Here is a 24,101-nt window from a genome sequence, read left to right on the forward strand (position 1 = left end):
ACATATGGAATGAAGTCCCTCTGTCACAGCCAGAGATGCCAGCCCATGACGAGTCGAAGCCAAGGGAAGGGTGTCGGCCAAGGGTGCAGATGTCCCGGCAGCCGCCTGCGGCTGGCGCTCTGCTGGCTACCCGACTACCCCTGTAAGTGTTCACCCAGTCCCTGCCACGCCCTCTCAGGGGAGGTGCTAATTCTATCCAATACCAGAAACCAAGCTGAAGCCATTTAAGAGCTTGGCTGCTCAGGGGCAGAACCGGAACTCAGGACCCGCGCTGTCTACCCGGTGGTGAGCTCAGGGGCAGAACCGGAACTCAGGACCCGCGCTGTCCACCCGGTGGTGAGCTCAGGCGCAGAACCGGAACTCAGGACCCACGCTGTCCACCCGGTGGTGAGCTCAGGGGCAGAACCGGAACTCAGGACCCACGCTGTCCAGCCGGTGGTGAGCTCAGGGGCAGAACCGGAACTCAGGACCCACGCTGTCCACCCAGTGGTGAGCTCTCGGTCCTGGTTCTGATGCTCCTCCAGCTCCCATACTCTGCTCTGAGCCAGGGGCATGATTTACCTAATGTCCGAGGACTCACTGTCAACGTCTGACAGCTCCAGCAGGTCCTCTGAACTCCCTTCCTCATCAGAAAAAGACCGCCTAACTTTGGGCTGCAGCATGTCTTGAGTGATTTTATTCCTGGCATCCATACTTTGCACATCTTCTTCACTGCGACTCTTGTCTGGAATTGAAAGAACACAGCGCCATTGGCCAGCAGTGAGACACAACAGGCAGACACAGCTCACACTGCTGGGAGCTTGTGTGCACAGTGCTGTGGAAGAGGGGTCTGGGTGGACCGCCCTCATTTCCCTGGGTGCTGGTAGGTGGACCGCCCTCATTTCCCTGGGTGCTGGTGGACGGACCGCCCTCATTTCCCTGGGTGCTGGTGGACGGACCGCCCTCATTTCCCTGGGTGCTGGTGGACGGACCGCCCTCATTTCCCTGGGTGCTGGTGGGTGGACCGCCCTCATTTCCCTGGGTGCTGGTGGGTGGACCGCCCGCACTTGCCTGGGTGCTGGGTGAGGTACGCTTCCACGAGGTTGTTGAGGATGTGGTTTTTACAGATACGCTCCACAGGACAGCGGCAGGTGGGGCACAGGGACGAGCGCTCCATCCAGCCCGAGTAGCAAGCCGCGCAGAACGTGTGCATGCAGGGCTGCAAACTGAAAGCGTGAGAGGAGCAGTGTCCAGACAGTCCCACAGACGCAACCACCACCCTCGACCAAGGTCCACGGCAGCCCCACCACGGAAGGGCCTACAGGAGCCCAGCCATTGTTCAACCTAAAAACCCTTTAACTCAGTCTTCGTAAACGTAAAGAAATCAGAGGCCACGTGGCCTCTGTGTTTTCAGGAGGGACAGAGGTGAGATTATGACTTCAGGAACACAAACAACGAGACACCAAGTGTTTCTGGAACAGAAGCTGGAAGGTTCTCACTCTTGAGTTCCCACGGAAAAGCAAGGAGGCCCTTCCTCAGCTGCCCCTGCATTCATTCCGTGCTGAATACACCTTCCCAGCTAAGGAACATTTAAAATGTGCACAGTTCCTTCCATCTGTCTGCAGAGGTCACTGGGTCACACACGACCCACACACCCAAAACTTGTGGGGTCCACAGCCTCCAGCTCAGGGTTCCAGGTTTCCTCCCTGTTGGCGCCACAACTAAAATGCAAGTGGTGGCCATGCACGGTGGCCCACGTCTATAATCCCAACACTTTGGGAGGCCAAGGCGGGCAGATTACCTGAGTTCAGGAGTTCGAGAACAGCCTGGCTAACATGGTGAAACCCCCGTCTCAGGCCGGGCGCGGTGGCTCATGCCTGTAATCCCAGCACTTTGGGAGGCTGAGGCGGGCGGATCACAAGGTCAGGAGATCGAGACCACGGTGAAACCCCGTCTCTACTAAAAATACAAAAAATTAGCCGGGCGCGGTGGCGGGCGCCTGTAGTCCCAGCTACTCATGAGGCTGAGGCAGGAGAATGGCGTAAACCCAGGAGGCGGAGCTTGCAGTGAGCCGAGATGGCGCCAATGCACTCCAGCCTGGGCGACAGAGCGAGACTCCGTCTCAAAAAAAAAAAAAGAAACCCCCGTCTCTACTAAAAATACAAAAAAATTAGCCAGGCGTGGTGGCGCACGCATGTAATCCCAGCTACTTGAGAGGCTGAGGCAGGAGAATCACTTGAACACGGGAGGTGGAGATTGCAGTGAGCTGAGATCACGCCACTGCACTCCAGCCTGGGTGACAGAGCGAGACTCCAACTCCAAAACAAAAACAAAAACAAAAAACCAGCCTGGGCTACATGGCGCAACCCTGCCTCTACAAAAATACAAAAATCAGCAGGGTGGCTGGGAGCAGTCGCTCACGCCTATAATTCCAGTACTTTGGGAGGCGAAGGTGGGCGGATCACCTGAAGTCAGGAGTTCAAGACCAGCCTGGCCAATATGGTGAAACTCTGCTCTACTAAAAAATACAAAAAATACAAAAAAATTAGCCTGGTGGCACACGCCTGCAGTCCCAGCTGCTCAGGAGGCTGAGGCAGAAGAATCGTCTGAACCTGGGAATCTGAGGTTGCAGTGAGCCAAGATCGTGCCACTGCACTTCAGCCTGGTGACAGAGCAAGACTCCATCTAAAAAAAAAAAAAAAGGAATAAAAAATAAATACATAAATAACAATAAAATCAGAACATTAAAAAAAAAGTCAGCCAGGCATAGTGGTGTGCACCTGTAGTCCCAGCTACTGAGGAGGCTGAGGTGGGAGAACCGCTCAAGCCTGGTAGGGAGAGGTTGCAGTGGGCTGAGATAGCACCAACTCTTACCCGGGTGACAGAGACAGACCTTGTCTAAAAAAGAAAAAGAAAATGGTAACCTCAGCAGATGCCAGGCCAAACAGAACCTGGAGGCTTGTTTCATGCTCAGCCCTGCCCCACACTGGACGAGGAACCTGCAGTGCCATGTTCCATGAGCCAAGGGTGAACGCAGTCGCACCTCACGCAGTCGTGTAGCAGGTCCTGGCAGATGATGCATGTCAGCGTCTCCTCCATCTTGTCTGGCTTCCCAGTCGCTGCTCTGACGTCCTCCTGGACGGTTTGGGCGTTTCTACGCGGTTGTGCGACCAACAACTGCAGGTTCAGGTCAAGGTCCCCGTCTACAAGAGAAAGGGATGTGTTCTGACTGTCGTAACCGAGGAAATACATGCAGTCGTTTTTTTTTTCTTGAAACGGAGTCTTGCTCTGTTGCCCAGGCTGGACTGCAGTGGCGCGATCTCGGCTCACGACAAGCTCCACCTTCCAGGTTCACGCCATTCTCCTGCCACAGCCTCCCAAGTAGCTGGGACTACAGGTGCCCGACACCACGCCCCACTAATTTTTTGCATTTTTAGTAGAGACGGGGTTTCACCGTGTTAGCCAGGATGGTCTCGATCTCCTGACCTCGTGACCCACCCGCCTCGGCCTCCCAAAGTGCTGGGATTACAGGCGTGAGTCACCGCACCTGGCACATGCAGTCTTTTGAGCTGACAAACATCTTCACCTGTAGAAAGAGAAAATCTCCAGGCCACAGATGTTCAGAACCAGAAGCAGAAAACACAGAGGCCTTGCCTTATCTTTGTATTTCCAAAGCGCATCTTTGGCTGGGCGAGGTGGCTCACGCCTGTAATCCCAGCACCTTGAGAGGCCGAGGCGGTCTGACACCAGCCTGGCTGACACAGGGAAAACCCGTCTCTACTGAAAATACAAAAATTAGCCGGAAATCGCTTAAACCTGGGAGGCAGAGGTTGCAGTGAGTCAAGATTGTGCCACTGCAATCCAGCCTGGGCAACAGAGTGAGACACTGTCTCAAAAAAATAATAATTAAATAAATAGGGTATTTTTCAGAAGGTCCAAAATAAATCTCATATTCCAATAGGTTTAAGTTTTGTTTTAGAGACATGGTTAATAACATTAAAAAAGACATTCAGGATGTGAGTTAGTGTTGAAGGCCAGCTGTCAGGGTGTATGATGTCACTTTGTTTAAACACAAACTGGGACTCGTTTGTGTCACAGAGGAAAAGGCTGAAAACAGAGACTGAAGATGTCAACAGCAGCTCGTATTTTTTTCTTCTGGTGTGTTTTTTTGTCTTTTTTTTTTTTGAGATGGAGTCTCAAAAATGTGTTGTTGATTTCTTTACTTGAAACAAGCATACGAACAGTTTTGTGTGGTTTAATTGCTTAGCAATTTCAATGTCATTGGAGTTGAGAAGAAGGTAACATCTTGAGTTTTCTTTAACTTTTTTTTTTGAGACAGTCTCTCGCTCTGTCGCCCAGGCTGGAGTGCAGTGGCATGATCTCAGCTCACTGCAAGCTCCACCTCCCGGGTTCACACCATTCTCCTGCCTCAGCCTCCCGAGTAGCTGGGAGTACAGGCGCCCGCCGCCACGCCTGGCTAATTTTTTGTATTTTAGTAGAGACGGGGTTTCACTGTGTTAGCCAGGATGGTCTTGATCTCCTGACCTCGTGATCTGCCTGCCTCGGCCTCCCAAAGTGCTGGGGTAACAGGCGTGAGCCATCGCGCCTGACCCTCTTCGGGTGTGTCTTCATTTTTCTATAATGCTGAGATGTTGGTAATCATCAATTAATTTTTATTTTTAATTAAATAAACTGCACACAATTTAAAAAGCCAAATATTTACAAGAAGCCAGATGCAATGGCTCACAGCTGTAATCCCAGCACTTTGGGAGGCTGAGGCAGGGAGATCACTTGAGCCCAGGAGTTCGACACCAGCCTGGGCAATATAATGAAACCCCATCTCTACAAAAAATAAAAAAAAAAAAATTAGCCGGGTATGGTAGCACGCACCTGCGGTCCCAGCTACTCGGAAGGCTGAGGTGGGAGGACTCTCTGAGCCCAGGAGGCGGAGGCTGCAGTGAACCAAGACTGAGCCGCTGCGCTCTGGCCTGGATGACAAAGCAAGATCTTGTCTCTTAAAAAAATGTATAGATAATATATTTAGAAGAAAACAAAGGCAGTCACCTTCTGCCTCAGCCGCTCCTCACCTGATTTCCCTCCTTGGAGGAAAACTACTTTCATGTCTTTGAGCTGTTTCTTCTGGTATTTACCTCTGTGTTTCTAAGTTATCATGGTACATGTTGATTTATCAATTTTAGACATCATCCCTGACATCTATTAACGTAGAGCAAAACTCTGAACTGAGACCCCCCCACCAACATTATGTTAACACAACCATTAGTTCATGATATTGTATTTGTATTCTGCTTATGCAAGTATTCACTGCTGAGCCAAGTAGTGTACTAGATTGTTGTAGGACTTACACAATTTTTCATGTTTGCTAGAATTAAAATTTCCTGGCCGGGCCCGGTGGCTCACGCCTGTAATCCCAGCACTTTGGGAGGCCGAGACGGGCGGATCACAAGGTCAGGAGATCGAGACCATCCTGGCTGACACGGTGAAACCCCGTCTCTACTAAAAGTACAAAAAACCAGCCGGGCGAGGTGGCGGGCGCCTGTAGTCCCGGCTACTCAGGAGACTGAGGCAGGAGAATGGCGTAAACCCAGGAGGCGGAGCTTGTAGTGAGCCGAGTTGACGCCACTGCACTCCAGCCTGGGCGACAAAGACTCCGTCTCAAAAAAATAAATAAATAAATAAATAAAAATAAAAAATAAAATTTCCTCACTCCTGTGCTTATTTTTCCTATGTAACTGTTGCTGATCCTTTCCACACCTTCCCCATGCCGATCAACTCCACGTGTCAGACAACCTGTGAATGTGAAGATTTAAGCTACATTTTTAGAAATTATTGTCCTACCAGGACAGAGGACTTTCTTTTTTGATTTTTATTTATTTATTTATTTATTTTGAGACAGAGTTTTGCTCTTGTTGCCCTGGCTGCAGAGCAATGGCACAGTCTTGGCTCACCACAACCTCCACCTGCTGGGTTCAAGCAATTCTCCTGCTTCAGCCTTTCAAGTAGCTGGGATTACAGGCATGAGCTGCCACACCCAGCTAATTTTTGCATTTTTAGCAGAGACAGGGTTTCACCATGTTGGCCATGCTGGTCTAGAACTCCTGACCTCAGGTGATCTGCCCGCCTTGGCCTCCCAAAGTGCTGGGATTACAGGCATGAGCCACGACGTTTGGCTTGATTTTTATTTTTAGAGACCAAGTCTTGCTCTGTTGCCCAGGCTGGTCTTGATCACCTGACCTCAAGAGATTCTCCTGCCTTGGTCTCCCAGTGTTAGGATTACAGGTATGAACTACTGCACCTGGCCAGGAAGGAGAACTTTCAGATTAATTCTGCAACTCAGAACAGACTATTTCCAGACCAAGAGAATAGCCTGTAGTAAACCACAGTGCTATCGGGATTATGCAAACCACAAAAAACAGGCCCAGGTTTTCTGAATGAAAATGCCAGAGGTGTTCACAGGCATCAACCTGAGGCAGGGTCCATGTGCCCCTGCAGGAAGCAACGCCCCACAACACAGAGCATGGCAGCGGCCCCTGCACACCCCGGGAGCTCACGATAGGGCAGAGGACACACACAACCAGATACTAACCTCCTTTCATTTTCTTCTTCACGGGCTCCAAATCCTCCTGATCCTGGGGTTCCAATGACGAAAAGGATGCAGGCTTTCTGTCTGGGAGAGCTGAGGCAAAGCTGGAGATTTTATCACTTGCCACGGAGGGACCACATCCTTTAGGGGAGATGCCACCATCCCCAGACTCTGTGAGAGGAATCAAACAAGACAAGTGCTGATCCATCCAGCTCAGGAGAGAACCACGACTGTAGGGTATCACTGACTGGAACCCAGTGCAGCTGGCAACCTAAGATGCTTACCAGGAGTGTGTGCTCACTCAACTCACATCTTCACTGTATTTGTGCCCATCTCTGTGTGGGGTGGAGCTGGGGGCAAGAAGCGCATTCGCAGAGGAACAAATGCGGAAATGTCTTTGACCAGGTTTAGCCCTCGCGCGACAAGTCTAACTCAGGGTAAATCCACATATTTGTGGTCATATGATGCACACCGTGTCGTAAACTGTGTTAAAATAGAGGTTTGGGCCCGGTGCGGTGGCTCACACTTGTAATCCCAGCACTTTGGGAGGCTGAAGCAAGTGGATCACCCGAGGTCAGGTCGAGACCAGCCTGGCCAACATGGTGAAACCCCATCTCTACTAAAAATACAAAAAATTAGCCAGGCATGGTGGCGGGCACCTGTAATCCCAGCTACTCAAGAGGCTAAGGCAGGAGAATTGCTTGAACCCGGGAGGCGGAGGCTGCAGTGAGCCGAGATCGTGGCACTGCACTCCAGTCTGGGCAACAAGAGTGAAACTCCTTCTGGGGAAAAAAATAAAAATAAAAAATAGAGGTCAGAGGCTGGGCATGGGGCTCACACCTGTAATCCCAATACTTTGGGAGGCCAAGGTGGGAGGATCACTTGATCCCAGGAGTTTGAGACCAGCCTGGGCAACAAAGTAAGACCCCATCTCTACAAAAAATACAAAAAAGAAAAAATTAACTAGGCGTGACAGTACGAGCCTGTGGTCCCAGCTACTCAGGAAGCTGAGGTGGGAGGATCACTTGAGCCCAGGAGGTCAAGGTTACAGTGAGCTATGATCACGCCACTCTCCCCACCTGGGCAACAGAGCGAGACCTGTTTTTTTTTGAGATGGAGTCTTGCTCTGTCGCCCAGGCTAGAGTGCAGTGGTGCAATCTTGGCTCACTGCAACCTCCGCCTCCTGGGTTCACGCCACTCTCCTGCCTCAACCTCCTGAGTAGCTGGGACTACAGGCGCCCGCCACCATGCCCAGCTAATTTGTTGTATTTTTTTTTTTTTTTTTTTTTTGAGACAGAGTCTTGCTTAGTCGCCCAGGCTGGAGTGCAATGGTGCTATCTCGGCTCACTGCAAGCTCCGCCTCCCGGGTTCACGCCATTCCCCTGCCTCAGCCTCCCGAGTAGCTGGGACTACAGGTGCCCGCCGCCTCGCCCGGCTAATTTTTTGCATTTTTAGTAGAGACGGGGTTTCACTGTGTTAGCCAGGATGGTCTCGATCTCCTGACCTCGTGATCCGCCCGCCTCGGCCTCCCAAAGTGCTGGGATTACAGGCGTGAGCCACCGCGCCCGGCCAATTTGTTGTATTTTTAATAGAGACGGGCTTTCACCATGTTACCCAGGATGGTCTTGATCTCGTGACCTTGTGATCCGCCCGCCTTGGCCTCCCAAAGTGCTGGGATTACAGGTGTGAGCCACCGCGCCTGGCCAAAACTGGTTTTAAATAACATTCTCTTCTTGATGAACTCTGAAAACATCATGCTAAGTGAAAAGAGCCAGTCACGGCTGGGAGCAGTGGCTCATGCCTGTAATCCCAGCACTTTGGGAGGCTGAGGCGGGTGGATCACGAGGTCAGGAGATCGAGACCATCCTGGCTAACACGGTGAAACCCCATCTCTACTAAAAATACAAAAAACTAGCCGGGCATGGTGGCGGGCACCTGTAGTCCCAGCTACTTGGGAGGCTGAGGCAGGAGAATGGTGTGAACCTAGGAGGCGGAGCTTATAGTGAGCCGAGATCGTGCCACTGCACTCCAGCCTGGGAGACAGAGCGAGACTCCGTCTCAGCAATAGAAAAAAGAGCCCAGTCACAATAGACCACGCATGGTTCCATGTCTGTGAAGTGTCTAGAACAGAAAAATCCAGAGGCCAAAAGCACACACAGCTGCCAGGGGCCACGGGGAAGGGGACACGCAGAGTGACTGATGATGGGCACCGGTTTCCTTTTGGTGTCAACGAGTGGTGACGGTCCCACAACCTTGTGATGTACTAAAATCCACTGAAATGTACGCTTTAGCTGGATGACTTTTATGGTATGTGAATTATAATCTCAATGAAACTGTAAAATACACCATGGTACTAGAGTCCCTGATCTTCACTTCTCTTGGGAAGTAAAAGGAACAACACAGTCAATATTGACTCCTACAGAAATCTTACTAGTGAGAACCTCATGCCAGTCCTCAGTCGCTTATCTGTCTCTGTAACAACACAGGCAAAGAGTAGTGAACAAAAACTATGCAACCAGCACCAAGACCTCATGAGATGTGACCTCACCACAACTGGAGGAATGCTCTCGCCCTGCAGGAGGCGGCTCCGTGGAAGAGGCCAAGGCTGTGGGGAAGAGGTCTGACGTCGACGTTGATGGCTGTGGTTCCTCAAAGCACACCTGAGCGGTGGGCGACAACGGAGGGAGCCGGGGATCGGCCCCTGGCCCTGCACCTACACCTGCACCTGAGGCATCTTTGGTCCCATGGAACACATTTTCCTTGTTAGCTTCTGTAACCCAAAAGGAGCAGAAGGAGCACACATCCAGGGCTCAGGGAGACACTCTAGGGATTGAAACGCTCTTAAGAATGCAACAGCCCCAAGGCCAGGCACGGTGGCTCACGCCTGTAATCCCAGCACTTTCGGAAGCCAAGGCACCTGAGGTCAGAGGAGTTCGAGACCAGCCTGACCAACATGGTGAAACCCCATCTCTACTAAAAATATAAAAATCAGCCGGGTGTGGTGGTGCAACCCATAATCCCAGCTACTCGGGAGGTTGAGGCAGGAGAATCTCTTGAACCCGGCAGGTGGAGGTTGCAGTGAGCCAAGATTGTACCACTGCACTCCAGCCTGGGCAACAAGAGCAAAACTTCATCTCAAAAAAAAAAACGGGAGGCTGAGGCAGGGAAATCGCTTGAACCCAGAAGGCGGAGGTTGCAGTGAGCTGAGATCGCACCACTGCACTCCAGCCTGGCGACAGAGCGAGATTCCATCTCAAAAAAAAAAAAAGGAATGCTACAACTCCTAATATGCATCCGCTTCTTTGCTATAATCTTACTTACCAAAGGATTCTTGTGTCATGCCTTGCTTTTCATTTAAAGATTCATAGAGGTATGCCACGTCTAAAAGAAAATTAATCAAATCAGAAACGTGGTGGCCCCTGTGCAAACTGAGAACTCATTTTTCTCTCTGTTCTCCAGTCCATTTGTTTTTGTTGATTATTTTGACTCATCAGCTAATAACAAATTCATCAGTTCAAGAGTTTTTAAAAGAAGTAATCTAAAACATCTTTTCCAACTCAAAAGACATAAGCCTCGGGGAAAAATGGCATCAGGAGGCAGAAGGTGAAGAATCTATGTCTCACTTATAACTTCAAACTACACAAAGGAGCAGATACAAGAGCCTTCTGTGTGGCAGGGGCTGGTTAAGTTTATACTGAAGATGCCTAAGACATATTTGCCCCATTCTTCCTCACCACTGTGGTCTTTAGGTATTTCAGGGGTGGCCAGGTGCAGTGGCTCTTATCTGTAATCCCAGCACTTTGGGAGGCCGAGGCAGGCAGATCACCTGAGGTCAGGAGTTCGAGACCAGCCTGGCCAACATGGCGAAACCCTGTCTCTACTAAAAATACAAAAATTAGCCAGGTGTGGTGGCATGTACCTGTAATCCCAGCTACCTGAGAGGCTGAGGCAGGAGAATCGCTTGAACCCAGGAGGTGGAGGCTGCAGTGAGCCAAGATCACGCTGCTGCACTACAGCCTGGGCAACATAGCAGAGTGAGACTCTGTCTCAAAAAAAACATTAAATAAGTACTGGCCGGGTGTGGTGGCTCACGCCTGTAATCCCAGCACTTTGGGAGGCTGAGGTGGGTGGATCACCTGAGGTCAGGAGTTTGAGACCAGCCTGTCCAGCAGGGCAAAACCCCATCTCTACTAAAAATACAAAAATGAGCCAGGCGTGGTGGGGGGCACCTGTAATCCCAGCTACTTGGGAGGCTGAGGCAGGAGAATGGCTTGAACCCAGCAGGTGGAGATTGCAGTGAGCTGAGATCACGCCATTACACTCCAGCCTGGGCAACAAGAGCAAAACTCCATCTCAAAAAAAAAAAAAAAAGGATTTCAGGGGTGACCTTGGAAGGACTCCCATCACTTTCCTTGTCCTATACCGTCCTTCCACAAAACCAAAACGCAGACTTCTGGAGCTGAAAAAACTTACTGGAATCCAGTCTAACCTTTGATGTTTCTTGTAAGGTCTCCAAAAGCAGAGCCATCAGTGGCCTCCAGACCCCTGGTCCTAGGTTTTATCCCCGTAACTCAAGTTCTTCTCCTGTAGAACCTAAGCCATCCCCGTGAGTTTCTCCCTGGCTGCCACGTTGGGATTGGCTGCTCAAGGCCACGGTGGTATTCCTGAGGAATGGCTGGACTCAGGCTGCAAAATCGACACTCCCACTCCTCAACAGACACTATTCACAACAGGAACCCACGTGAGCAAGAAAGGGGGTGTAGCTGGGAGGAACGTTCCTACGGGAAGCGGTGTAGCCAGAAGGAACGTTCAGAGCGCGCCCTCGAGTGCACCCCTGTGTGCGTCTGACCCTGGCAAGCCTTCCTCTCTCTTACTGTGTTCCGGCTCATTCTTCCTGTACACCAAGTAGATGGCATCCCCACTCTGTAAAGGGCACGTCTGCTTCTTAACAACTTTCAGCTTGTTAATCACTGTTCCGTTGGTGCTGTAAAAAAACAAAACACAATTTATTCTACTTAAAGTAACGTGGAGTTACGAGATTTTTTTTCTAGCACCATCAGCAAAGCAGCTCAATATGACCATTCTGGGAATACTTGTAGGAACGGCATAAATATGTAACGTCGCACACATCCGTGCACCCCTCACCATTCTCTCGAGAAATGGCTCACCCACTTCTCCCTGACTGACAGCCTAACCAGGCACCACACCTCCTCACGTGCTGGGCAGCTCTGCTGCTGCAGGCCTAGGTTCTCTCCTGTTTGCCTCCTACTGGACCCGGAGGCCTCGCCTGCAGTGTGGTGCTTCCACCTCCAGCCTCCCCTGAGCTGGACTTGCACTATCCACAGTTCCGTTCCCTGCAGCCGTCACAACCCCGGGGAGCTCATGCCTCCAATAAGTACTCCCAAGAGACTGGCTCTGGGCAGAAGCGGAATAAATGCCGGGCCATTAGCTGCAGGACACGGCCCTGCGCTCAGAGCCTGTGGTCTGGCTGCCAAACCCCTCGAGGCGCTCTGCCCTGGGAGAGGCCAATTCAGATGCTGCTGACCCAGGGACAGACAGGAGGAGGCTAAGTTGGTGGGGCAGGAAGTGCCTCCTGGGGACCTCTGAGCAGAGACCTGATGGGAAATCAGGTGTTGGTCAGGTGACAAAGGTCCAAGAGCACAGCACACCCGACACACAAAACGGCAACCAAACAAAACGATTGATTTCAGCCAAATCACACGGGCCTCAGCTCTGCAGCCTCACTCCTGAGGCCCCAGCAGTGGACAGAATTCACATCCGAGTGACCACCAGTTTGCTGAGGTATGGGAGTGGCAAATGATTTCTGTAAACAGAGGATAAACAGTGTAGGTTTTGCCATCACCTGGTCACCTGGTCACCACTGCCACTACTCAGCTCTGCCATCTGTAGCAGGAAAGCAAATGCAGACAGTAAGCAAATGAACTGCCATGGCCGTCTCCCTGTAAAACCTTCAAAACCAGGCAGTGGCTGTGTGTGCCTGAGTTCTGCTGTTGCAGTACAAAGCTGACCCTGGAAGATGCGGTTTTGAGCTGTGCAGGTGCACTTATACACGGATTCTTTTCAATGACAGGTGCACTTATACACGGATTCTTTTCAGTGACAGGTGCAGGTGCATATATACATGGGTTCTTTTCAATGACAGGTGCAGGTGCACTTATACACGGGTTCTTTTCAATGACAGGTGCAGGTGCACTTATACATGGGTTCTTTTCAATGAGAGGGAGTGAACCCCACACACATGCTGGACTGACTTTCTGTGTCCTCGTGCTCCACAGGGCTGGCTACGGGGCGCGAGTACACACAGATTTGGGTGCATCGGGGCACTGGAGCTGGAGTGACTTAGTGTTCTCATGCTCTGCAGGGCTGGCTACAAGGCTGGAGTGCGCATGGATTTTGGGTGCATGCAGGGGGCTGGAGCTGGACTGACTTTCTGTGTCCTCATGCTCTGCAGGGCTGGCTACGAGGCTGGAGTGCGCACGGATTTGGGTGCATGCAGGAGCGCTGGAACCAATCCCCCCAGATGCCGAGGGGCGACTGCAGTCATCACTCATCCTCCTGCTCTTTCCAAACAAAAATCTGATTATTTCACTCCTCCGCTTACGCCCCTTCAATGACTCCTCACTGCTCTCAGGCTAAAGCCCAAGCTCCCTCGTGCGACTCTGCTGCTCACCACATGCTCTGACCACATGGCCCTGCTCATGCTCGGGGGCCCCCATACATGTGGTTCCTTCTGCTTGAGCAACCCTCCCCTCCAGCCCACCTCTGCCAAGAACGTGGCACACTCTTCTACATGCTGCTAGACGACCACCTGCCAACCCTGCCATAAGAACAGCACACTCTCCACACGCTGCTAGAAGACAGCCTGCCACTTGCAGCAGATCTAAAAGACGCACATTCTGGCTGGGTGCGGGAGCTCATGCTTGCAATCCCAGCACGTGGGGAGGCTGAGGCAGGTGGATCACCTGAGGCCAGGAGCTCAAGTCCAGCCTGGCCAGCATGGTGAAACCCCATCTGAGCCGGGCGTGGTGGCGTGCACCTGTAATCCCAGTTACTCAGGAGGCTGAGGCAGAAGAATCGCTTGAATCCGGGTGGCAGAGGTTGCAGTGAGTCGAGATCACACCAACTGCACTCCAGCCTGAGCTACAGAGCGAAACTCCATCTCAAAAAAGAAAAAAAAACGGAATAGGCACATTCTGAGTGACACTGACACAGGTTTCCCTTTCAAGAATCATCCCAAGAAAACAGACATGAAAGCAGAGTTTGGGAAAGAGTCACTGCAGTGTTATTTATAGTAAGAAAAAGTCAAAACAATAAATGTCCACCAATAAGGGAAGTGACAAAGAAACTATCCTAAAATGACAAGAAGATGAGATAGATGCAGACGCAGGGACATGTGAAGCGCTCCACACAACACTGTAAGTGAAAAAAGCTCTCAATCCACTCCCCTCGGCCTCCCAAAGTGCTGGGATTACAGGCGTGAGTGCCGGGCGCAGTGGCTCATGCCTGTAATCCCAGCACTTTGGAGGCGCATCACCCGAGATCAGGAGTTTGAGACCAGCCTGGCCAACACGGTGAAATCCCGTCTCTACTAAAAACACAAAAAAATTAGCTGGGTGTGGTAGTGCGTGCCTATAATGCCAGCCACACGGGAGGCTGAGGCAGGAGAATCACTGGAACTTGGGACGTGGAGGCTGCAGTGAGCCGAGATTGCACCACTGCACTCCAGCCTGTGACAGAGTGAAACTCCATCTCAAAAAAAAAAAAAAGAAGAAGAAAAAAGCTGACGCTACAACAGTATGCGTAGCGTAATCGCATTAATGCAAAATATATATACCTGCACATGTATTTCTTTTTTTTTTTTTTTTTTTTGAGACGGAGTCTGGCTCTGTCGCCCAGGCTGGAGTGCAGTGGCCAGATCTCAGCTCACTGCAAGCTCCGCCTCCCGGGTTTACGCCATTCTCCTGCCTCAGCCTCCCGAGTAGCTGGGACTACAGGTGCCCGCCGCCTCGCCTGGCTAGTTTTTTGTATTTTTTAGTAGAGACGGGGTTTCACCGTGTTCGCCAGGATGGTCTCGAACTCCTGACCTTGTGATCCGCCCGTCCCGGTCTCCCAAAGTGCTGGGATTACAGGCTTGAGCCACCGCGCCCGGCCACCTGCACATGTATTTCTAATGTATGAACGGGATTTTGGAAAGCTTTCCACTTTCTAAGTTGAATATCCCTAAGCTGAATGTCCTTAATCAGATATCTGAAGTCCTAAACTTTTTGAGCACCAATAAGACACTCAAAAATACCCACTGGAGCATTTCAGAATTTTGAATCAGACACGCTCAATTGGTAATTATAATGCAAATATTCTAAAATCTGAAAAAATTCAAAATCTAAACACTCTAGTCCCAATCATTTCAGATACTCAATCTGTACTTAAGTTGTACAAGAACGAGAATTTATTAGTTTTAAAAAACGATTTTTGGATTTGAGGGAAAGAAATCAAACCTGAATAGGCTTGCAAGAACTAAAAATTACGAGCATCTTTTAAGTCTTATTTCTGAGACATATTTAATTTGAATACATTCAAGAAGGGTCATAGATACCAAAGTGTCACTAAGTGTCCCATCCTGGAAACCAGGAAATACGTCTTCTTATACCTTGGGAGCCTAATTAACTACAGTCATGTCCCAGATAATAACTTTTGTTTTGTTTTGTTTTGAGACGGAGTTTCACTCGCTTCTCAGGCTGGAGTGCAATGGCACCATCTCAGCTTACCGCAACCTCCACCTCCCAGGTTCAAGTGATTCTCCTGTCTCAGCCTCCCGAGTAGATGGGATTACAGGTGCATGCCACTATGCCCAGCTAATTTTTATATTTTTAATAGAGACGAGGTTTCTCCATGTTGGCCAGGCTGGGCTCGAGTTCCTGACCTCATCTGCCTGCCTCAGCCTCCCAAAGTGCTGGGATTACAGGTGAGCCACCACGTCCGGCCTGATAATAACGTTTTGTTCAACAGATACATACACGGTAGTAGTCCCATAAGACTAAAATATCCTATTTCTACTGCACCTTTTCCATGTTTAGATAGATAAATACTTTTACCGTGGTGTTACCACTGCCTATAGCATTCAGTTCAGTGGCACGCTGTTCAGGTTTCCAGCCTGGGAGCAACAGGCTGCACCATGTAGCCTAGGTACGTAGTAGGCTATACCACCAGGTTTTGTTTAAGCATACTCCATGATGTTTGCAAGATGATGGAATTGTCTAATGACACATTTCTCAGACTGTATCCGTGTTGCTAAGGGACACGACTGTGCTGTTATCACACCAAAGACAGCATTTCTTCTGCTCCTCGGCCGTGGCACACAGCACACTAGCACGGAGTCGGGCTTCTTAAGGTACAAGAAGAAACACCAAAAGAAGCTCAGAACATACTCACCTGGTATCTTCCAGTGTCACCTGACCTGATTTTTCATCCACTACAATTTTACAGTGATCTCCAGAGACCAGTTTATTGCCGGGGAACGAAAGGTCGCAACCTACAAAAGACAGGGTGGGATGACATGGAATATGACTGTGGGAACTGTGAACCCTAATGCCCTTTGCTTTACCAAAGTATGTGGTTCAAACTCAGGATCCCCCTTGTACATATGTAAGAAAAACACTTAACCAAGACAGTTATGAAAAACAAATTTTTTTTTTTTTTAGACAGAGTCTTGCTTTGTTGCCCAGGCTGGAGTGCAGTGGCGCAATCTCAGCTCACTACAAGCTCCACCTCCCGGGTTCACACCATTCTCCTGCCTCAGCCTCCCAAGTAGCTGGGACTACAGGCACCCACCACCATGCCTGGCTAATTTTTTGTATTTTTAGTAAAGATGGGGTTTCACCGTGTTAGCCAGGATGGTCTCGATCTCCTGACCTCGCAATCCACTCCCCTCGGCCTCCCAAAGTGCTGGGATTACAGGCATGAGCCACCGCGCCCGGCCCGTCCTGAACCTTTCTGAATCCCCACCCTCTCAAAGACACCCATCAACACCTCCAGCTACACACAGCCTCTCAAATGACAATTTTACAGCCGGGCACAGAGGCTCACACTTGTAATCTCAGCACCTTGGGAGGCCGAGGCAGACAGATCACAAGGTCATGAGTTCGAGACCAGCCTGGCCAAGCTGAAAATACAAACATTAGCCAGGCATGGTGGCAGGCGCCTGTAATTCCAGCTACTTGGGAGGCTGAGGCAGGAGAATCGCTTGAACCTGGGAGGCGGAGGTTGCTGTGAGCTGAGATCATGCCATTGCACTCCGGCCTGGGCAAAAAGAATGAAACTCCGTCTCAAAAGAAAAGAAAAAAGAACAAAGGCTTTTAATATCTCATCATTAATCATTACTGCTTATAGTAATCTATAAGGATACATAGAGATACTATAAGACACTAAAGGCAATTAAAAAGTGAAGGGTTTGGTCAGGCGACAGTGCCATGCAAATTACTTTTCCCAAATGTTCCACATAGAATGACACCCTGAATCTGCTTTGGCCTGAGCCTTGCTCCCATCACTGACCTATGGGTGTGTGAATCAGAGACTCAATATTGTCAAGATGCCAGCTGTCCCCTAGGATTGTTTCATACATTCAAGGCAATTCCAATAAAAATCCCAGAGGGCTTGCAGACACTGACAAGCTGACTCTAAAGTTCACAGAAAAAAACTGTAGAATAACCAAAGCAATTTTGAAAAAGAATGAAGTTGGAAGACTCACATTACTTAACGGACTTACCATCATGCTATAGTAATCAATACAGTATTGTAGTCGTGTAAGGATGGCCAGAGACAAATGTAAAACCTAAAACTATGAAACTTCCAGTGGAAAAGACAGGTGAAAATCTTAGTGCCGTTGGGTCGGGCATGGACTTCACAGACAGGACACAAAAAGCACAAACCAGGAAAAAAAAAAGTAAGCTGAGGTTCGTCAAAAGTAAAATCTGGGCCGGGCGCGGTGGCTCACGCCTGTAATTCCAGCACTTTGGGAGGCTGAGGCGGGTGGATCACAAAGTCAGGAGATCGAGACCATCTGGCTAACATGGTGAAACCCCGTCTCTACCACGATTACAAAAAATTAGCCTGGCGTGGTGGCGGGCGCCCGTAGTCCCAGCTACTAGGGAGGCTGAGGCAGGAGAATGGTGTAAACCCGGGAGGCAGAGCTTGCAGTCAGCCGAGATGGCGCCACTGCACTCCAGCCTGGGCGACAGAGCCACAGAGCAAGACTCTCAAAAAAAAAGAAAGAAAAACAAATTCTGGGCTAGGAGATGTGGCTCACGCCTATAATCTCAGCACTTTGGGAGGCCGAGGCGGGTGGATCACAAGGTCAGGAGTTTGAGACCAGTCTGGCCAACATGGTGAAATCCCATCTCTACTAAAAATACAAAAAAATAGCCGGGCGTGGTAGTGCGTGCCTACAATGCCAGCTACACGGGAGGCTGAGGCAGGAGAATCATGTGAACCCAGCAGGTGGAGGTTGCAGTGAGCCGAGATCGCACCACTGTACTCCAGCCTGGGCGACAGAGCGAGACTCTGGCTCAAAAAAAAAAAGGCTCAGCGCAGTGGCTCACGCCTGTAATCCCAGCATTTTGGGTGGCCAAGGCGGGCGGATCACTTCAGGCCAGGAATTCAAGACCAGCCTGGTCAACATGGAGAAACCCTGTCTCTAATAAAAATACAAAAATTAGCCAGGCATGGTGGCACACGCCTGTAGTTCCACTACTCCAGAGGCTGAGGGGGAGAATCACTTGAACCAGGAGGCAGAGGGTGCAGTGAGCTGAGATCACACCACTGCAACCCAGCCTGGGCGACAGAGCAAGACTTTTTTTTTTTTGTTGTTGTTGTTGTTGTTGTTGTTGTTGTTGTTGTTGAGACAGAGTCTCGCTTTGTCGCCCAGACTGGAGTGCAGTGGCCGGATCTCAGCTCACTGCAAGCTCCGCCTCCCGGGTTCACGCCATTCTCCTGCCTCAGCCTCCCGAGTAGCTGGGACTACAGACGCCCGCCACCTCGCCCGGCTAGGTTTTTGTATTTTTTAGTAGAGACGGGGTTTCACCGTGTTAGCCAGGATGGTCTCGATCTCCTGACCTTGTGATCCGCCCGTCTCGGCCTCCCAAAGTGCTGGGATTACAGACTTGAGCCACCGCGCCCGGCCCAGAGCAAGACTCTTAAAAAAACAAACAAACAAAAATAAACAGGTGCAAACACATTATAAGGGGTGACAGTAAAAAAAAAAAAGAAATTTGCTTCCAAACAGCACATATCTCCCATCCTCGCTCCTTTTCAAAGTATAATGTCAGAGCTAATTTATTAATTTTCACACAAACTAAACATTTTTGTTGACAGGACCAGTGCATTTCCCTCCCCATACAAAGGCTACAGGAGAAAATCAAACTACCAGATGGTTACTTGGGAGCCTGGAGGCAGTGAATGTGGAGGCTGAGGGAACTTCCTCTCACTAATTGTATGACTTTGTTCAAGTTCTTAGCTTTCCAGGTTCATTAAATAAATAAATATTCTAGGGGCTGGGACTCGAGATCTTTGTTAATGTAGGCACTACAGCTATAAATTTCCCTAGAGTACTGCCTTGGCTGCATCCTAAACGTCTTTTGGTGTATTCTATTTTTGTTTCATTTGTCTCAAAATATTTTTAAAGGTTTCCCCCTGAAAAGACTTATTTGACCCATCGCTTGCTTTTAAGGGTGTAGTGTTTAATGTCCATATATCTGTGAATTTTCCACTTTTCCTTCTGTTATTTTTAACTTTGTTCCATTATAATCAGAAAAGATACTCTGTACAGCAACGAATGTGACAATATTGCATTCCGGAGAGTATATTAACACAACTACTTTATAAAGTTGTAACGAGGGCTAAATGATGTGCATGAATCATGCGCAAGAGTGGGTGGGCAGAACGCCGAATAAACACCAGTTCTTACGTGAGATTTCACTGCACCGCCGCCCCTGTGACCTGCCCGCAACCGGGTGGCTCTGCCCGGCCCGGCCCCCGGCCCCCGGCCCCCGGCCCCGGCCCCGGCCCCCGCCCCCGCCCCGCACCTCGTCTCCGCCCGATGGTCCACTCCCGCTTCCTCAGGAGGACGTGCGGCTCGCCCTCCTCGGCGCCCAGGCGCAGGAGCCGTCCCCAGGGCTGCGGCGGCGGCGGCGGCGGCTGCTTGCCTTCCTCGGGCCGCTCCATCGGGATTCACATCTGCGGAGACCCCGGAAACGCCCGTGGAGACTCCCGACCCCAGAGGCCGAGACTCGGCGCCCGCCCCACCCCGCGAGCCCTGGCCCGGCCGCCCGCGCCCACGCAGCCCCGCGGCCCGGCCCAGACGCCGGCGGGCGCCCCCTCCCACGGCCGCAGCCAGGTCCCCCTTCGCGGTCCGCCGCAGCCCTCTCGCCGGCCGCGCTTACCCCCGCCCTGCGTCGAACCCGGAACCGGCTGCGCCGCCGCCGCTGTCAACAGACATTGCGGCTCCCTCAGCTGATCCGCGGGGCGGGGCCAGCGGCGTCTGCGCCCCGCGATTGGCTGGTGGCGGCGCTCACCGAGAGCGGCGGCTAGAGCGGAGCCGGGAGTGGCCAGCGAGAGTAGGCGCGTGGCGGACGAGCGGCCATCTTTGATCCTGGCCGGGAGACTTCGTCGCCTGCGGATCACGGAAGTGGCTGCGGTGGGCGCCATGTTATGTTGGGGCAGAAAGGACGGGGAACTTCCGGATTGGAAGCCCTTAGGATTCTGAAAGCCCGGCTGAGCTGCGGATGAGTCCTAGGAGTCGAAGACGGTCCACCTTAGTTGTCACGAGGTAGTGCACGTGGAGACCCTTTCGGGTACAGTTGCACACAGCGGATCACACAGATCCGAAGTCTGAAGCACAGGGCGCGCTCCAGGAGTGGGAGCGGCTGCGTTGTGGGCAGGGCGGACGCGGGGCCACGTCTTGGCGGGTGTTTTGCGGTGTCTTCCCGTTCTGAAAGCGCGTACCCTTTACCTCAGTATCCCACTTTTTGGAATCCCGAGACGTTCACGCGTGTGCTCCAGAGAAGAGCGCCAGAGGGTATTCCCTGAAAGTGAAAGGTTGGCGAAAGCGGAGTAAACACGGCGAGGTGAGTCCACGCAGGGCGTCTGTGCGGTTTGAAGGAACCAGCCAATGTCTGCACTGATGAGGAGCCCCCAAGTGCGGTTTTAAAAGGGTGAAGCAGGACCCGCCGCAGTGATTTATGCCTGTAATCTAAGTGCTTTGGGAGGCCTAGGCAGGAGCTCGAGATTAGCCTGAGACCTCATCGCTACCAAAAAAAAAAAAAGTCGGCATCCATTTGTGTAAAACAAACCATATATACACACGTATATGCATATATAAACATTTGTATATATAGGTATAGGCATGTAGCAGGACGAGCAGCAGACAAAACTCATCAGACACCGAGTTAAAGAAGGAAAGGAAGGGGTTTATTCAGCCAGGGGCATCGGCAAGACTTCTATCTCAAGAGCCGGGCGAGTGAGCGATTCCTGTCCCTTTTAAGGGCTCACAACTCTAAGGGGGTGCATGTGAGAGGGTCGTGATTGATTGAGCAAGCAGGGGGTACATGACTGGGGGCTGCTTGCACCGGTAATTAGATCGGAACAAAGCAAGACAGGGATTTTCACAGTGCATTTCTATACAATGATTGTAATCTATAGATAACAGAACCAATTAGGTCACGGGTCGATGTTTAACTACCAGGCCCAGGGTGCCGCACCGGGCTATCTGCCTGTGGATTTCATTTCTGCCTTTTAGTTTTTACTTTTTCTTTCTTTGGAGGCAGAAATTGGGCGTAAGACAATATGAGGGGTGGTCTCCTCCCTTAGGCATAGTTATCTATACCTTGTAAACCAAAAATAAATTTGTAAGCCCCCCAACCAACTGAATGAACTGATTCTCTCAATGCCAAAGTTAACCTGAAAAACCAGTTCAGTCCCTGATGGGAAGCAGGGTTTGGACATGTCCCATTATACTCTCCTCCCTTTGGAATTCAGGTATAACTGACCAGCATCGACATTAAAACAGACACCTTAAGGCTGACCAAACAGACTGTAGTATTAAAATACATCACATGATAAATAGCAGGCCCTGGAAGAAAACGAAGTATTTTACCCAGCATTGCATTTCTTTAACATAGTTTTATATAGCCCTGCAGAACTGTCTCCTGGGGGAAATCTATTTTGTAGAGAATCTCCTTCCTTTTCCACATCTTTTCCTGATCCAGGAGAGAACGTAAGAGTCTGGCACCTTTTTAATTCTAATAAGAAACGTTTACCATCTATTCTTTCTAAAGCCTGCTGCCTGGAGCTGCATCCGCATAAGAATGGCCAGGATGGTGGTGTTCAAGCCTGTAATCCCAGCACTTTAGGAGGCCGAGGTGGGAGGATCGCTTGAGCCCAGGAGTTCCACACCATCCTGGGCAACATAGGGAGACCCCGTCTTAGCTGGGCGTAATGACAGCACATGCCTATCGTCCCAGCTACTCGGGAGGCAGAGGTGAGCAGATTCCTTTAGCCCAAGAGGCCGAGGCTGCGGTAAACCACAGATTGTGCCACTGCAATCCAGCCTGGGCAACAGAGACCCTGTCAAAAAAAATAATAAAATGGAACCTTGGGCTCCCTTATCTTAACCCAGACACTCCTTTCTATTGATTCCGGGTCTTTAGATAATAACCCTTTCAACCAAGTGCCAGTCAGAAAATCTTTGACTCCATCTATGACCTTTCTCCCTAAAATGTGTAAAACCTGCCGGGTGCGGTGGCTCACGCCTGTAATCCCAGCACTTTGGGAGGCCGAGGCAGGTGGATCACGAGGTCAGGAGTTCAAGACCACCCTGGTCAAGATGGTGAAACCCCGTCTCTACTAAAAGTACAAAAAAAATTAGTCGGGCGTGGTGGCAGGTGCCTGTAATCTCAGCTACTCAGGAGGCTGAGGCAGAGAATTGCTTGAACCCAGGAGGCAGAGGTTGCAGTGAGCTGAGATCGTGCCACTGCACTCCAGCCTATTGACAGAGTGAGACTCCGTCTCAAAAAAAAAAAGTATAGGCCGGGCGCAGTGGCTCAAGCCTGTAATCCCAGCACTTTGGGAGGCTGAGACGGGCGGATCACGAGGTCAGGAGTTCGAGACCATCCTGGCTAACACGATGAAACCCCGTCTCTACTAAAAAAAATACAAAAAACTAGCCGGGCGAGGTGGCGGGCGCCTGTAGTCCCGGCTACTCGGGAGGCTGAGGCAGGAGAATGGCATAAAAACCCGGGAGGCAGAGCTTGCAGTGAGCTGAGATCCGGCCACTGCACTCCAGCCTGGGCGACACAGCGAGACTCCGTCTCAAAAAAAAAAAAAAAAAAAGTATAAAACCAAGCTGTAGCCCCACCACCGTGGGCACAGGGTCTTAGGACCTCTTGGGACTGTGCTGTGGGCCGTGATCACTCACTTTTGGCTCAGAATAAACCTCTTCAAATATTGTACAGTTTGACTCTTTTAACTGATAATGTGTACATACAAATATGTTTATGAAAATCTCTGTAGAAAGGATACACAAGGAAATGGCGGTGGCTTCCTCTGGAACATGGACTTGAAGTCAAGGGGGTAATGAAGACTTACCTTTCACTATATATTTGTCTCAGTCTGAGTTCCACCAGAAAAACAGAACCAAAATCGGTAGGATGATGGAGAACACAGCATGACCCATGAATTCCATGAGCATGGGCCCACGGTGTACCTCATTTACTGTGAAGTGGGTACTTTGATCCGAAGCAATGCCATTGTTACAGGAAAAAGAGGAGTTCCAGTCCAGGCTCCATGAAAGGGTTCTTAGATCTTACACAGGAAAGAATTTGAGGTGAGTCACTGAGCACAGTGAAAGAAGCAAGTTTATCAGAATCTACTCTGTTACAGAATAAGGCAGCCTCAGAAAGCAGAAGGAGGAACGCTGTACCACAAACTCTTAAGGAGCTACAATTAAACCTGGAATGTGCAGATGTGCTCACTAAAGGTAAGGCTATTGGTGCTATCAGTGACCATTAATCCTTCAACCCAAGCCTGCTCATTAAGGTTCTCTCTGAGTAAAGTGGGCTGCACTCTTAGGACATCTGGACATTCTGCAGGCTTGGTGGGAGATGTCCCGTATGATCATAAATATTTCTGCAATTATAATTGGTGGTCAGCTTAGAATGTGGCTATTTTCAGACCATAACAACCCTACAGGTGCCTTGTGAGTGCCTAGCTACTCACCTTAGATAGAGTCATTCTAGTCATGTTTTATTAAACCAGAGCCCTGGTAGACAGAGCTTTCTCTATCGCCACAACAGTGGATAAGGCATTCTGTGAGTCCACTCATTCTGTGAGTTGTGGCACAGTCATTGCATGATGATGGAATGCTACTCTGTATGCCTCACTTTATGACTTGGTAGGTCAGATAACACTGAGTTCGTGATGAGCAGCTCAGGTCATGCAGTAACTTGGTGGT

General features: G+C 50.4%; 1 protein-coding gene across 7 annotated transcripts in view; it reads right to left on the minus strand.

Moving 5' to 3' along the window:
- CHFR (checkpoint with forkhead and ring finger domains) overlaps positions 1-20,106 on the minus strand; it is a 34,561-nt gene extending 14,455 nt beyond the window's left edge. For 4 of the 7 annotated variants that reach the window (XR_013401726.1, XR_013401725.1, XM_015109779.3 and 1 more), the window contains exons 1-10: positions 20,035-20,106; positions 19,678-19,828; positions 16,031-16,130; positions 11,455-11,564; positions 9,902-9,961; positions 9,129-9,350; positions 6,584-6,751; positions 3,023-3,182; positions 1,051-1,205; positions 562-724 (exon numbers count right to left, since the gene is read on the minus strand). Coding sequence is in view for 5 of the 7 variants with exons in the window: in XM_015109779.3 (XP_014965265.2) it covers positions 562-724; positions 1,051-1,205; positions 3,023-3,182; positions 6,584-6,751; positions 9,129-9,350; positions 9,902-9,961; positions 11,455-11,564; positions 16,031-16,130; positions 19,678-19,816 (1,277 nt within the window). In the remaining 2 variants the exon portion in view is untranslated. The remainder of the gene's footprint in view (positions 1-561; positions 725-1,050; positions 1,206-3,022; positions 3,183-6,583; positions 6,752-9,128; positions 9,351-9,901; positions 9,962-11,454; positions 11,565-16,030; positions 16,131-19,677; positions 19,829-20,034) is intronic. The other 3 variants (XM_077955937.1, XM_015109781.3, XM_077955936.1) reach the window with 2 other exon arrangements.
- Positions 20,107-24,101: the final 3,995 nt, after the last annotated feature.

The sequence above is a fragment of the Macaca mulatta genome, chromosome 11, assembly GCF_049350105.2.
Source record: "Macaca mulatta isolate MMU2019108-1 chromosome 11, T2T-MMU8v2.0, whole genome shotgun sequence".
NCBI classification, from domain to species: domain Eukaryota; kingdom Metazoa; phylum Chordata; class Mammalia; order Primates; family Cercopithecidae; genus Macaca; species Macaca mulatta.